This window comes from Pezoporus occidentalis, unplaced genomic scaffold, assembly GCF_034315485.1.
Source record: "Pezoporus occidentalis ecotype Australia unplaced genomic scaffold, CSIRO_AGI_Poc_V1 ctg25, whole genome shotgun sequence".
In the NCBI taxonomy this organism is placed as follows: domain Eukaryota; kingdom Metazoa; phylum Chordata; class Aves; order Psittaciformes; family Psittacidae; genus Pezoporus; species Pezoporus occidentalis.
In genome coordinates, this window is record NW_026914394.1 from 3,901,745 (window position 1) to 3,916,856 (window position 15,112).

Sequence of the window (15,112 nt, forward strand, 5' to 3'; positions counted from 1 at the left end):
AGTAAAGGTAAAACCTTCAAGGCTCACTGATTTGTAAACCTTTACACATCAAAAAGAAAGCAAAACGTTTTTCTGAAGGGGAAGAGATAAAGGGGAAGATAAGATAGAATAGGTTCCTTCTCCAACTCCTCCACTCCGCATTTCCTCTAAATCTAGGATAGCATTTTCACACTTCACTGCAACTCCAGAGACTGTACAGTCCCTTCTGTATTTTTTCAGACCGCACAAGAGGCAAACGACTATGAAGATGAGAAAACTACTGCTTTGCACTGAATGCATAAAATCAGATCCCAAAGATAAAAGCTATTGAACAGTAAAACTTTCTTAGCATCCTGCTCTTCCAGGCCAGGGAAGTGTTTCCACCAGGCAGATTTAGATTTGCATATAATAACATTTCAGTGCATTTCTCCAAATGTTTTTTCAGGTAGCTTTACGGATTAACCATCATCTTAGTGATGGAGGGCTTACCCTTGGAGGAAGATTCACAGCTAACCATTAGGGGTCCTATTTAACTGGCACAGTAACTTTAATTACTGTTACATAAAGCAAGCAAAGTAGCCACACAATTCAGTAGGAGAAAAGTCAGAGAGCAGACAGACTTCAAGGCATTCAAGACAAACCTAGAAGGCACTTCCAGAGAGTCGTAATGCAGGATGACAGACTTGCTCTTCTAAATCCCTTGCAGGGTGGTCTGACCCCAGCAGGCAGCCGTAACAGCTGGATCTGGGTTTTGAGACCCTCAATGACCCCCCACTTCAACAGCACAGGCTTCAGCCTACCTCCACATCTCAGGAAAGCAGCTGTCCTCCCCATCTGGTGGCAGCTGCTGCTGAAAACATTCCTCCAGCACCTGCTGCAGTGATCCAGGCAGTTGTTGCACAGCAAAGCTGGAAGGACAACTGCTGCTCCCAACACAGAGAGCTGGGCTGTTACTGCTGCAAAAGCTGGGACAGCAACAAACAGCTGTTGCTGACTGAAATACAGAGTCAGGCTACTGTTGCCCCGACAGACAGTGGGTGGCAGTTGCTGCACAGAAGCTGGGAGCAAATGGTATTTGGCAGCAAGGCAGAATTTCTCTCACCTGTGGCACCATTCCCCTTCTGGTGAAGGCAAAATGCAGCAGTCAAAAGCCTCCAGACGACCACATTCAGCCTAGCTGCCAGTAGCTGGATATGGAGGACTTAGAAGTCTGCCTCTCAACATTTTTGTTGAACAAAACTGTATTTCCTTTCACTGCCAGCAGTAGCTATGTTTTCCTCAGAAAGAGACCATCTCTAAGCTAACCCAAAGTAGGCTTTAGCCTAGAAGGTTTCACACAACAGGTTCAGGCCCATTAAAATGAGGCAGACAGATGGCTGTGGATTACCCTGTGCATCAGTCTCTGGACAAAAAGTCAGCTGGATAAAAAGAAAAAAAATCTCATTTTGTGCCTAACCTCCACATGCACTCTGCAGTTAACATCCTCTGCTGCAGCCTCCTGCAGTAATACAGACTAGATGCAAACACAGGTACCATGCTCAGTTCATACAACCAACAGGATAAAATTGGAGCCATAGCTCCAAGTACCCAGAACAGCAACAAACTCAGACAACTGATCTTCAGGGCAGAGTCACACCACTTGTAAGCCACAGACTTTTTCCCCTCTTGCTAATATCTCATCTATCTGTCTCGGAACAAGACTAAGCTACCATGATTCAGTCTGATGCCTATTACTCAGCCATTGAAACAGCAGATAGAGACTCTCTTGTGTTGGATGAAAAAGGAGAAAAGAACTTTCTGGCATCAGCATTTTGCTGCAACTGTAGCTCAGTCCATCTTCTTAATACTTATACAAAGCTACAATGCCCAAAGAAACAAGAACATTAAGGCACCAAAAGATTTGACAGGTGCAATCACCTAGAAAGAAAAGCTTTCAGCTCTTGGGATCTCCTACAAAGCCCCAGGAAGCCAGCATTAATACACCTCCACCCACTGCAACTGCACACACAGCACCCTAGGAAATGCTTACTTTTGAAAGCACCCAATAAATTTTTATTACTCGATACAGTAAGTGCAACTACAGCTACCTCCAGTCCATAAAGATGAGGTTTTAAAGATAAATCAAAAATGCTGGCAAAGAAGAAATATTGTTAAAATCAATTGACTATCCCTTTAGTAACTTACTCTTCAAAGGACAAGACAGATGAGGAGCATGGAAAACACTTTTCAAGTCCTGGCCACTAACCTGCTTGAAAGGATGGTTGAATTAATCTATGAGTCTGTAATTCTCCAGGTCATCAGCTTAAAACCAAAAAGAAAAACACACAGGGCTGTTCTTAACAGCATATGAGACATAGCAAAAGATATTACTTACGTCTTTGAATTACAACCAGACAGTTCAGATCACAGATGTGCTCCAGCCACCTTGCATTCTAGGCAGGCATTCACTGGACTTGCTTCACTTTGTCAATGGAGGGACTGATACCAGACACAGTACTCCTGGTAGCAGTGGTCTCACCAGCATAAGAATGGATTCCCTCAGTCTCCCAGAACACTAGTGCAACCCACTATGTGGCTATTACTTCTACTAGAAGAATCTTTAATTTGCTTTCTAAGCATTCCTAATAAAAATCAGGTTTCTGCATGTGGGATTTTAAATAACCCAACCGTGAGTTCCCTGTTTCTAGAGTGAAACATAGTACCTTGCTTTCCTCTCCCGTCCCTTATGAGGAGAACAGCTTGGTAATCAAAGATAATTATTAAAAGTCTATAAAGCAGCCAAAGGCAGCTCCAAATTGTATCTGCTAGAAGTCTACTCAAACCCAGAAAGTTCTAGGGCACTAATTCATAGAATCATAAAATAGTTAGGGTTGGAAAGGACCTTAAGATCATCAAGTTCTAACCCCGCTGCCATGGGCAGGGACACCTCACACAATGATATATTAGTAAGCAAGAATATGTTCTTGAAAATTCCCCACACATTGCAATGTTGCAATGAAAAATACTTCAAGGCAACTGAAACAAAGCATTACCTGGTTTTGGGGAAAAAAAGTTAAATCAATATGCTCAGCCAAGCAAGGTTTTAGAACCATATTATCAGATTTCGGATCCACGTGTAACTCCCCTCTGGGCTCTCAAGACATTCAGCACATCTGGACACTCACAACTGAGATTGTTGGTACCTCAGCTCTTGCATTCCCACAGTCCCGCCTGACTCAGGAGCACCTCCACAGACTGCAACACCAGCTACATACATGCTCTTCTGTGGCATCCACTCTCATTCTCACCATGCAACAACCCTACTGATATGATGAGACTGTTCTTATTATGAGTCATCCGTGGTTATTAAACTAACTTTTACTTCTCTCTGTTTCAGACAAACACTTTAAACAAACATCCAGGCACATAAACTGAGACATAAACTGAAAGGTCACCTACTGCAAGCACCCAAAGGAAGAGGTAAGAATGCTCCTCTGTTTTTACATAACTCAGGAGACCATCTGGTAAAAATCAAGCAGATTCACCAGCTGCTGGCTTAACAAAAACAAGCTAATACACTTACCAGTATCAGAAATCGAGAAAAGGTTTAGGCAAATATGCCAGGCTCAAACTTTGCCCGATGCATTTGAACTCCCACCCCCAACTATTTACAAGATTCATCGTTCTACTATTTAAGCACCACCTTAGACAAAACACTGACGCAAAGAAGCATTAGTCCTTTCCTACAGGAGGAATGGGGGAATAAAAGAAGAAACAGCATTTCTGAAGGTCACAGAAGACGTTTCTACCTATTAGTTACCAAACAGACAAGCGTGACCTTTGCCCACAGTCTGAGATGACTGCAAGCCTTCTGCACAAAGCAAGCAGGCTACAGTCTAAACCGGTAGCATGAAGCTCTAACCACTTCTTAGCAGAACTAGCTAACTTTGCACCACACTAACCACTTTCAAATGGTTTCCAGCAGACTTTGAACACTCAAGACTCTGGAGCAAATTCTGTTTCCAGAATACCATGAAGGCACATCCCTAGGAAGCCCATGAGCTGAGCCAAGACATGAACCCTAGCCTCCCAAGCCCCATGCAAACCCTAGTGTTTAAGCCACGTGCACTACACACAAAGAGCAGTGCTCAAACTGAATTAAAAACCAAACCAAACCAAAAGTCAGTACCCATTAATTAGTACCCTGGACTACTAAACTGCCTTTCCCGAGGACTGAAAACAGCCTTTACCCAGCAACTACAAAAAGCTTCAGTTAGGATTGTCCCAAAGTTTCTGTGTTTGTGTAATACTTTAATTAAAAGTATCTCAGTGAAGGTAAAAAACCCAAGACATCCTGAATCACGGTTATTTAGCTCTCACAGTATCTTATACATTATCACATAAGAAAAACTGATGAAAACCAAAAAAGAACTGCACAAGTCAGACAAATGCTTTTGCTTACTGGATATCTGCAGTCATCTCCTTTCTCCTCTTTGCCTCAAAAGCAGAGCCTTAAAAACAACTAAAGACTAAATAAAGGCCACTTTCCAGGTATGCACACAAGGAAGAGTATTAATCCATACAAAAAATATTTTACTCCACATTCCACAAACCCTCAGGTTTTTTTTGGTAAAGAACAGGACCACAAAGAATGGACATGTTCTTAAAAACCTGAGAATGGTATCCAAAACAGGGAAAGAGAAGACCACTCAATCCCAGCAGAGCACAGGTCATACCATAATGCAGGCCAACAAAACTGGACTGAAAAAAACATTTCTCTAAAGATAAAAATTATACAAGCTTCTAAACACACACAAGGACAAGAAAGTCTGCCAGAGAGTCAGTGGACCAAAGCAAGAAGATACTGAAGAAGTATTCAAAGACGGTCAGGGCATATTGGAAAAGCTAAATGAAATCTGTGCACTCATATTCACTACAGAGGAACTTAGGGACCATCCTATAACAAAGCTGGTCTTTGCAGAGAGCTCTCTCATCCTAAAGTGTCAGTAGAGACACACAGAAAAAAAAACAAAACACCAGGACCAGATGACTGCCCCCAAATCCTAAAGGAATTTAAATATGAATTTTTCACAGAAGACTGCTCTTGACATCAACCTGACACTCCTATACTGCTCACACTAGCTTTTTGGTGAAATTTATTGGGGTGCAAGTCAAAAAGGGTTAAGATTTCTAGAGACAAATTTATATACAACCCCATCTTATAACAACCCCATTATCAAGCTCTTAAAGTGCTGACTTGTAGAAACTAGGATGAGGCAAACCCATTCAAATTCTGTTTCTTTTGGTTCTTTCCTAAGGACTAACAACTGCTGCAGAGGAGACATTAGGCCAGCTGGCTCCTTGATCTGATCTGATACAGCACCTTTGATATTTGCTCACACAAACAACCTGACCTTTAAAAATAAGAATAATAGAGGTGACTCAGTTTTAGAGTTCTTGTCTTTACAAATCGTTTCCTGCTACACATAAAATGTGAAACCTGTATAAAATAACTCAAGGGCTAACGTCCTCTGTTCTAGTTTCAAAACCTTTCCAAGAACCTGAGCTTTAATGAATTATCTTTTGAAAGTATAACTACTCCTGCACAACAAAGACCTGCACAACCAGTTAGACACACAAGACCAGCAGATGACTTCTTTGATAGACCAAACAACATGTAATGCATACATTAGGGCTTTGGTTTCCTCTTTGAGCAGTTTGGTTTTACAGTTGCGCATTATCTAGTCAACTCCAAAAAACTGGCTTAATTAGTAGGCATCAATCCAGCCAGAAAGCATGTCATTTCCTTTCATCCAAATGATGAGGGACAAGTAAAATGTTAGGCCCTTCCCCAGGCTTTTTATTCTATTTCTTACAGTAGTTAAAAGAAAGGACTCACCTCATGGCTGCCCCATACATGCACACTGACTTAACCATTGACTAGAAAAACATGAAATCCTATCAAAGACATGCCATATATTTCTTTTAATAAGCTATTAACTCTTGCTTCAGATAGGGAAACACATGAAAAGTAGGCTTGCAATGGTAACTGAACCATAACAACCACCCAAAAAGAGAAGAATATTCTACGCTTCCAGACTTCCCAACACCAGTGCAATAATCTCAAGATGGGAGATTCTCAGGACCCCGTAAGACATGTATCAAATCACTCAAATCCTCATCCTCTCCTCTCTCACACCTCCTTCCACACAAAAACATTAACTTGGTGTGTTTACTGCAAATTAACCTTGCTTACCAAGAATTACCCACATTTTATTTTTAATGTGCCAAATCACTTTCACAGTAACTTCCAATGAAAGCATGCTCCTAGCCTCTGGGAGTATATACAATTAATAACTTCAGTGTTATAATTAGCATCAGTTGTCATGGCATTTGAAAAAGGATCCTACATCTACCACCTCTCAATCTGTTTCAGTGACCTACTAACCCAAATACCTATATGAATGGGTTGATGGAAATGGTGACATGATTACTATGACGTGAAGAGTCTTTCCAAGGTAATTGAACTAAAGCAACAGCATAAACCTCTTTCTAAAGATGAACTGGTGCTCCTGTGGTAAATTATTTAGGTTCTTGCAGCAGGGCTGAAATGCACACAAATCATAGTATCCTCTTTCTTTGCTATAAACATCAGATAGTATTTCTAATTATCTATCCTTATCTAGGAGAAATTAGCTGGCTTTTCCATTAACAGCTATCAGTGGAAATACCCATTATAACGTTTCTAAACGGCCATCACTTACTTCTATTTCTTTCTGTAGTAACAGGACAAGGGGTAACAGGTTAAAACTTAAACAGGCGAAGTTTAGGTTGGATATAAGGAAGAAGTTCTTTACCGTGAGGTTGTTGAGGCACTGGAATGGGTTGCCCAAGGAAGCTGTGAATGCTCCATCCCTGGCAGTGTTCAAGGCCAGGCTGGACAGAGCCTTGGGTCACACAGTCTAATATGAGGTGTCCCTGCCCATGGCAGGGAGTTTGAAACTAGATGAACTTAAGGTCCTTTCCAACCCTAACTGTTCTATGATTCTATGTGTGACTCTGGAACCCACTTGAGCTTCAGTTTATAGACCAGAAAGCTGGCTAGTAAATCAAACTAGCTTTGCTCTGATGAGAAAGAGCTTTGGGTTTATGGCCGACCCTAAAAGCATCGTAAGAAATTACACTGTTAATTTTTCAGAAACACACCGAACAAATTAACAGAAGCAATGGTCTTGGAAGCAGACAACAGCAATCAAACTAACCAAATTAAAACTCACTAAGCACACAGTATGCTTTTATCCTGTCTCTTGACCCTAAGGCCATTTACAGCAAACAAAACCAATTGCGTTGCAAAGCAAGAGGTCCAACTACCAGTTCCAATGCTGTTACTGACTGTGCAATGCACAAAACTATAATGTGATAAAAAGCAAGAAGGGTTAAAAGGAATCCTAATCGAAATGTAAATTAAAAGGTCTCACAGGTATGAACTTCAACATCTTACAGCATCTTAAACTCCCCTTTTTTACACTGAAAACCAGCTGTTAACAATTTAAAGATTTAGCTAAGAATATGGTGACCTATATCCATAAAAGCAGGTGAAACAGTGCTGAGCATCCTGGCACCTAACTACTAGAAACCTAGCAGAGTCCACTGCTACCTAAAGATACACAGTATGAGGGCGTGAAGAAACAAATGTGTCTATCCCAAACCCTGATGTCTAATCTATAGAGCACTGGATCCTTCCAACTACTATGGTGAGAGCTGCAGAGCTCAGTTTAGCTGTGTGCTCTAGGGGCACCCACTGCCTTATTATCCTACAGAGAGGGCACACAGAAAATAGTTCGCTATGAGCAAGACTGAGGTTTAAACTTGGACAGATCTTAACACATGCAAAACCACATTTTTAGATGTCTAGGAGACTCTTTGATGAAAATGCAGGCCTTCAAGAATGTTAAACATAAATTGGAGGGCACTTTCCAAAACTTAAACTTCAACTGGAAGTCTCTTCAGCACCTATCTTTTGTTGAGGATCTTGTCCCAAGTGAATTGCCACCCACTTCACAGAAAGTCTGCAAAGAAATCAAAACCAGTCTTTCGTGCTCCAATGCTTTTATGACAAAACACCACCTTTTCTTTCAGAAATCAATGTTAAGGACATCAACGTTGCTATTTGTTCAAAACCCCTTCATGGACAGTTTACCCTTACAGAAAATGGTTGAAAGACTTTCCAGCCCCCAGCGTAAGACATAGTCCGGGGCAGGAATCAAGCAAGGGTACTGATTCAAAGCTGCTGTATCTTTTTCACCCACCAAATTTACATAGTGACAGTACCTTAAGTGACAAAAAACCTAAGGCAGCACACACAGAAGAAAGTAAAGCTCCCTCATCAGTCCCTCCAAAAAATAATACACATGTAAATTCTGTATATATACGATTAGAGAGTGAATATACGCACAGTGGCATAACAGAGATAATCTTGAACAGGGCTGAAACAGATGTTTTTCATAACCAAAACCAAAAAAGTCTTCAAAAACATATCTTATCAGTTATTTAACAGCACTGTATTAACTTCCAAGTGTAACAGAATCTCCAGTTTCTTTACTTTTAGCTGTTCCAGAAGGAAAAAGAGTAGTTTGAATTACAGTTAAACCTTTAAAACAAAAAGGAAAGAAATACTAAGCTGATGCATCAATGCCATGGTTGATTTTATAACTAAAAACACAATCATGTGGCATGCTTTCTCACCTTTCTGTAACTGATGGCAATGAGGTTCTTCATTCCCAACTCCCCCTTGCTCCTCCCACAAACCTCTGGTTTTAAGAAACAGATTGACACAAAGGTGAAGTTTTAAGAAAGATATTTTTACATACATGCGGGTGAATCATACCAAAGCAGTCTGGTACCCAGTACAAGGGGTATAAAAAAAAACTGCAAAAAGAAAAAATACTCATGTAACTTTTTTCACAATGAACACAGATGAAAGACAGAAGAAAACTATTAGATATCTGTTGTTCCAATAAAAGCAAGGATTTTCTAGTTCTGCCATTCTACTCCAAAGTCTTTCCACCCAGACCTGAGCTACTGGGTGGGAAGACTTAGCTCAGAAGACTGAGCTGCTTATTTATTTTGTCAATGGAAAATGTGAATTCTATGAGAAACCTCCTCCTGAAGCTCCACATGCCAGATATTCTTGTAATAAGTGGGCACCCAGGAGCTGGAAATTCCCACAGTACTCCAACACTTAGGCTCTACATTTAGAACTGTTGGAAGGACAACCACATAGCATGAATAAAGTGGTCCTGTAGGTGGGTATAACTTATAGTGACAAACAGATATTCTTGACAATTTTAGTCCCTATCCTAGGTGAAGCTGTACAAAAAAAATTTACTTTTTTACAAAAGTAAAACTGCTTGCATACAAAAATGTCAACATCTGACATTTCTGCCAATATGGATTGTTCATTTCTTAACAGCCAAACTATGCCAATTTAACTAAGTTCAGTGCAATTAAAACTTATAATTTGAAAAGGAAAAAAGATAAGAAAAACATCTATTTTCTTTATAATGAAAAAATGACCCCAGACTGCATAGATCATTAATATTTTTGTATCTTGCAAGTACCTGGGTATCCCACTGGAGATGGGAGAACATTTTACAGCTAAACACAACAAACAAAAGGAGAGGAGCGATGTTGACAAGAACTGGTAGGAATTTTATGCCCTTAATTTCCCCAGCATATTGCAGCATCACCCTTTTACCAGCTCACAGGCAGTTACCTTTCAAAGAGTTTCTGCTACAAACAGAAGCAGAAATTGTTGGGTGTTTTTCCTATATGCCAATGACACTTTGTGGAGAAATTCTGAATTGCATTTAGTGAAACAGCTAAAACTTGTTTGTGTGCTCAACCCCACTACTTTAGCTACTTCCACTGAAAACAATCAGACTAGTCATGTATAAAGTTAAGCTTCTGCATAATCTTTCCTAAGAGAGAGCCTAAGAAGGAAAAGTTAGACAGGTTGCTTACACAGCCCACATGTATGAATACCTACTTTGTACTCCTTGGGTAGCACACAGTAACCTCATTAAAAAAGGAAAGGGAAAGAAAATAATTACAGACCACATAGAACAGGCTTAAATTGTTTTGAGACATTAAGAAAAAAACATTTTGGTAGATCACTTACTGTGTTTTGCTCTATAGTTTAAATCTTTAATAAAATTATGCAGTACTTGTATGCATACATATGTATATATACAAAATATTTTGGAAAGCATTTCCTTTTAGTACCTCAGAGAAGCAATCTGTTACAACAATGAGAGCTAAAAGGGAAAACCAAACAATACAAGATCCTGCTCTAGTTGAAATCAATGGCTTTGAAAGGCACCAAATAAGCCCATGAGAGCTTCATAAAAGCATGAGATATCAGCATAATCATGACTTCACTGAAGGCACAAGTTTTATAATGGGGGAAAATCCTTTCAGGTTTTAAAAGTTGAGACATTGCTCTATCCTTCTTAAATGTAACTGGGAAAAGCAAGGGTGAAATAGAAGTTTCCCTCACAACTCAATTCAGCAACAATGAGATGAACAAAACTGCGAAGAATAGCTTTTAGGTTTTCCAGTGTGCACAACATTCTTCAACAAGATACCTCATACAAATATAGAGGATAGCAGCAGAACTCTGAGAAAAACATTTATTAATTAAAAGGTACAGAAAATACAGAAGGGAAAACCATGCAGAAGTACTTTGAACATAATGTTTTATTTTCCATTTTAAATTCTTAGTGAACGAGCTGCAAATTCCATCAAGTACTTAAAATACCCCAAATCCTTTACCACTCTGCAAGATACAAGGCCTAATAATGCCTGACATTGTCCTTTGCTAATCTGAAGCTTTAGCAGCATGACAATTAACAGGTCAGTGTTTCAGAATCAGGCAGAAGCTTGACAGGATTTTTAGAAAGGAAAAAAAAGGGAGAGTGAAACAAAAAGAAAAAAAACAAATGGAAAGTTGTCTGCTGAAATATAAGAAGAAAAGGGTTGGGTTCTTTTTAAGTAAGTACTGTTACAGGATAAAATACTTCCTGAGTCTAGGTTCAAACACACTATGTCATCCTTGATCTACAACTGGTTTCTGTGACTCCACCGCCCTTCTGCAAGCTTGCAATAATACTTACTTGTCTTTGTGGTACCAACACTGCAGTTGCTCTTATGCCTTTATTAACTGGTTTCAAAACTCAAGCACAAAAATATTGCAAAACAGCACTGACACTAAAAACTTGGGAAGTGGATACAGATCGAAATCTCTATTAAAACAAAAATAATCTTACATTCACAGCCACTAACTTGGGATTCCTGAATTTAAAGCTATTTCAGGGAATTCCATAAAAGTGGGATTCCATAAAAGACTGTCCCCACTAATATGAGCACAGAATCAGGGTCCCCGGTTTTCTCTTACACAGTGTACTGTTACTGGAAGAACTTCCTTATGAAACCCCAGCCTTAGAATTGAGATACCATTCCTTGCACACACAAAAGCACCTTCAAGCACAGCAAAATAAAAGATCCTCATACAAATCTTTGTTAAAACATTTTAATAAGTATGGGTGTAAGGCACTCAGGTACAGAAAGGGAAAAGACTCCCCTGTTATCAGCTGGGAACTCCGTGTGTTACGTCAGTGAGGTATCAGATACTTTTTGTAAAGGGGAATTACATAATGTACATGACAGTCACCCTACCTGTAATTCCAAAGAAACAGTCCTGTTAAAGGCACACACAGAGTGAACAAAGGGATTATTTTAAGCTAGCAGATGAGAAACAGGCTTTTAAGAAGTTGGACACACAGACAGCAGTTTTGCAACTGAATCCAAGAATATCCAACAGCTTATCCATGTAAGAACAACTACTGGAAATGGAAAAAGCTTCAAAAAAAAAACCAAAACAAAACAAAAAAAACCACCATGGATTGAAAAGTAAATATTTAAAGGATATATTCAAAGATAACCCGATACCCTTCCACTCTGTTTTGGGCTCTACCCACTATTCCAAATGGAGGTACCTTCCACTTTTTTGTTCTTAGAAAAACTATGTAAGAGCAAGCAATATTAGGAAGCAATATACTGAACAGATTAACCAGACTTCTGAACACATCACTTTTATTCAGAGAAAAACTTTATTCTGGGAATGAGATTTAAAAGTCTGAAGTTAAATTATAACCCTTTTGCAGGAAGGAAGGAACATAACAAACAGCTTTTAAGGGCATATTCCTCCTTTCTACACAAACATGTTGTTGTTTGGAATGGGGTGGGAAGAGTTTTACCGCCATTACAACAGTCATAGGCTGAGGCAACCGTGAAGCTAGTGTTGATGTTATAATGGAAACACCTCTGCCCAGCTCTAATCTGTAGTACCAGCAAGTGATTCATTACAAACACCGTGACAAATCATGAGGAGTGATGAGTTTGGTATCCTCCCTGGCATTTGCCTCTTCCAAGTGAGCTGGCTCACAGCTGTCCCAGGGCCTGGGGTGGTTGCAGAGGGTTGGAACAAGCAAAAATGGATGAAAAAAAAAAACAAAAAAGATTTTCTGTTTTCATTAAAACCCGAAACTCTCTAAGTTAAAAGAAGACATTTTGATCACGCACCTTGAGAGGAGAGGGCACACGTTCCCCATTTCTGACAAAACAAAACAAAAAAAAGAAAGAAAGAAAGAGCAAGAGGCTGTGGAGGGTGGGCTTCACCCCCACCACCCTGGACCTTCCCACAAAGAACCAGCAGCACAGCAACGAGGAGAAAGAGAAAAGCAGCGAGAGGCCACGGTTGTGTGGCGGCGGCTTGAAATTTACCTGGAAATCAGCCAATATCATTTCTCGGTCCATGTTGGACGCCATTGCAGCCAGCTGCGTCCCCGGCTCTGCTCTCACCCGCGCACCTGGAGCTGCTGCCGGCGAGGACGGGGCAGGGTGGGAGCTACGAGCTCATCGAGGCGCCCGGTTCCTCTCGGGCTCCCGCGGCGCGCTAGGGGCTGCCCCAACTCAGCAACTCGGCGCGGCGGCGGCGGCGTGCGGAGGAGAAGGAGGGGAGAAGGGAGGAGAGAGGCGAGCGGGGCGCCGGGAGCGGGCCGGGACCGGGAGCGGGCAGCGCTACCTCAGCCGCTGGCCCGGGCGGCAGCAGCAGTAAGAGGAGGAGGAGGCAGCGCCGCTCCCTCCCTGCCTCCACAGCGCCTGTCGCACATTTTGCCTGTCATTGAGGTCGCAAAGAGGCGCTTTGCGGCCGCCACGTGACCACCCTCCTGTCAAGCGGCCGGGAAGGGCGGGGCCGAGGCGAGCGTGTGTTGCCCCCCCCGCCGCCGCCGTCCGTCCCCGCCGCCGTCCGTCCCCCCCCTTGCTTCCCGGACCGGCCGCGGCCCCGCGGTGCAGAGCAAAAGCCCCGCGGCCCAAGCGTAGGCCCTTAGTGCGGGACGGGCCGCCTCAGCACCGAGGAACCGCGGCCCGTTCTCAGAGCGGGGTCAGCGGCTCCTCCGAGCGGGCGGGGCAGCTCCGGCCCAATGCTCGGCCGGCGGCAGCGCTGGCGCTGACACCGTCCGCCCTCTCCCATCGGTTGGTGGCGGCTCCCCGGGCCCGGCTAGGCTCCGCTACCGGCTGCGGCCTAACAGCGAGGGGAGGGCGCTGGCTGCAGCGAGCCTGGGCCCGGCCCGCCGTCCCGGGGAAGGGGGGGGGAACAAGGGCCGCTGCAGGCGGAGGGCGGCTGTGCCCCGTCAGTGCCGCCGCGGGATGGCGGCCGCAGCAGTGAGGGCAGTGACCCGGTCCCCAGCGCGGCTTGCGGCTGCTCTGACAGCCCGGAACTGGTGCTCGCTGAGTGACCTGATATCCAACCGCGGGCCCGGGGGCACGCACCGACCGGCGGCCGCGGGCAGGTGGTGGTTTCCTCCCGGTTTTGTACTTCTTTCGAAAGGAGGACGTGCGTTTTCCACAGGTTTCTGAGCCAACAGACCGTGATCTGCACAGCGGCCCTCGCTCCAGCTTAGCGCTCCAGCACTGTAAAAAGCACTTGCATTGTATACCCCAGATACATCTGTTTCCTTTAAGTAATGCAAAACTAACTACTTAATGCTTTTTAAGTCTGCTTGCTACAACCTGATGCCGTTCACCTACCCCTTTAGCATGCATTTGGAAGACAGCTTGCTAATTAGCCCGACGTGTCTTGCTGTGCTCTTCGTATGGGCGCCGCAGCTAGCTGACGTCCCAGACACATCCAGCACCTTTCCTGTTCGCTAATAAAGCCACACGATGGTGCCTTGAACCAAGTTGTTTTCTCGTTTTTAGGAAACACTGTTCTTTATCTGTTTCCTCTCTCTCCGTGAGGGTTATGGACAGGTTTCCCGGACTCTGCGAGCTCCTTGCCGCCGGCCGCGCTGACACCGGGGAGAACCCGGCACTACCGCACCGTTCGGCGGTGGGACAGACCGAACACTGTCTGCGGATGGAGGAGTAGGAAAAGACAGCCTGTACCTGCAGGAGAGCCCGTGTTCCCAAGGAAAATACTCCTGGGATTGTTTAAAGCCTGTTTGCGAGCGCAGCTGGGAAGCTGCAAGGCGCCGGGGCCGTTCGGGGTCTGCAGGCGGGCGAGGCCACACCGAAACGCCACTTGCGGTGTAAAACCAAGTGTCAGAGACGTTGGGGGTTATAGTTTATAGTGTTCCTGCTCTAATTTGTGTTAGCAGAGTTTGCCAAGAGAGGTTTTATTGCCCGCTGACATTAGCTTCACAATTCGAGCTCCCCACCACCGGGATGATAAAGTAATTGCCCTCGCACCTAATCTTATTTGTTTTACCTTTTTTTCCCCCCTCCGGTTTGGTATTACAGACAGTTCTGTACAAGGTATGGTGCAATGCCAGGGACAGCCTATGCTAAACTACAAACAAATCCACCCACACATTACTAGAGAGTAACTATAATAAAGGCTGAAAAGCGAGTTTTAACAGTTGGATTAAAGCCAATTAGTTCCTGGCAGGAACTGAAGCTATAGGTATGTTGTCGAGGTTAGTTACCCGGCGTTCACGTCTATTACAGCCATATTTAAAATAATGATATCTATATTAGATCAAAACAGGAAGGATTTGGTCCAGAACGTGAAGAAAAGGTGAAAAGATGCACG

General features: G+C 43.0%; 1 protein-coding gene across 1 annotated transcript in view; it reads right to left on the reverse strand.

Annotated features, from left to right (window-relative positions):
* The window catches only part of FAF1 (Fas associated factor 1), a 170,758-nt gene extending 157,489 nt beyond the window's left edge, over nucleotides 1–13,269 (reverse strand). The window contains exon 1 of the mRNA XM_062623203.1: nucleotides 12,802–13,269. Coding sequence (XP_062479187.1) covers nucleotides 12,802–12,846 — 45 coding nt within the window. The 5' untranslated portion in view covers nucleotides 12,847–13,269. The remainder of the gene's footprint in view (nucleotides 1–12,801) is intronic.
* Between the last annotated feature and the right edge of the window lie 1,843 nt (nucleotides 13,270–15,112).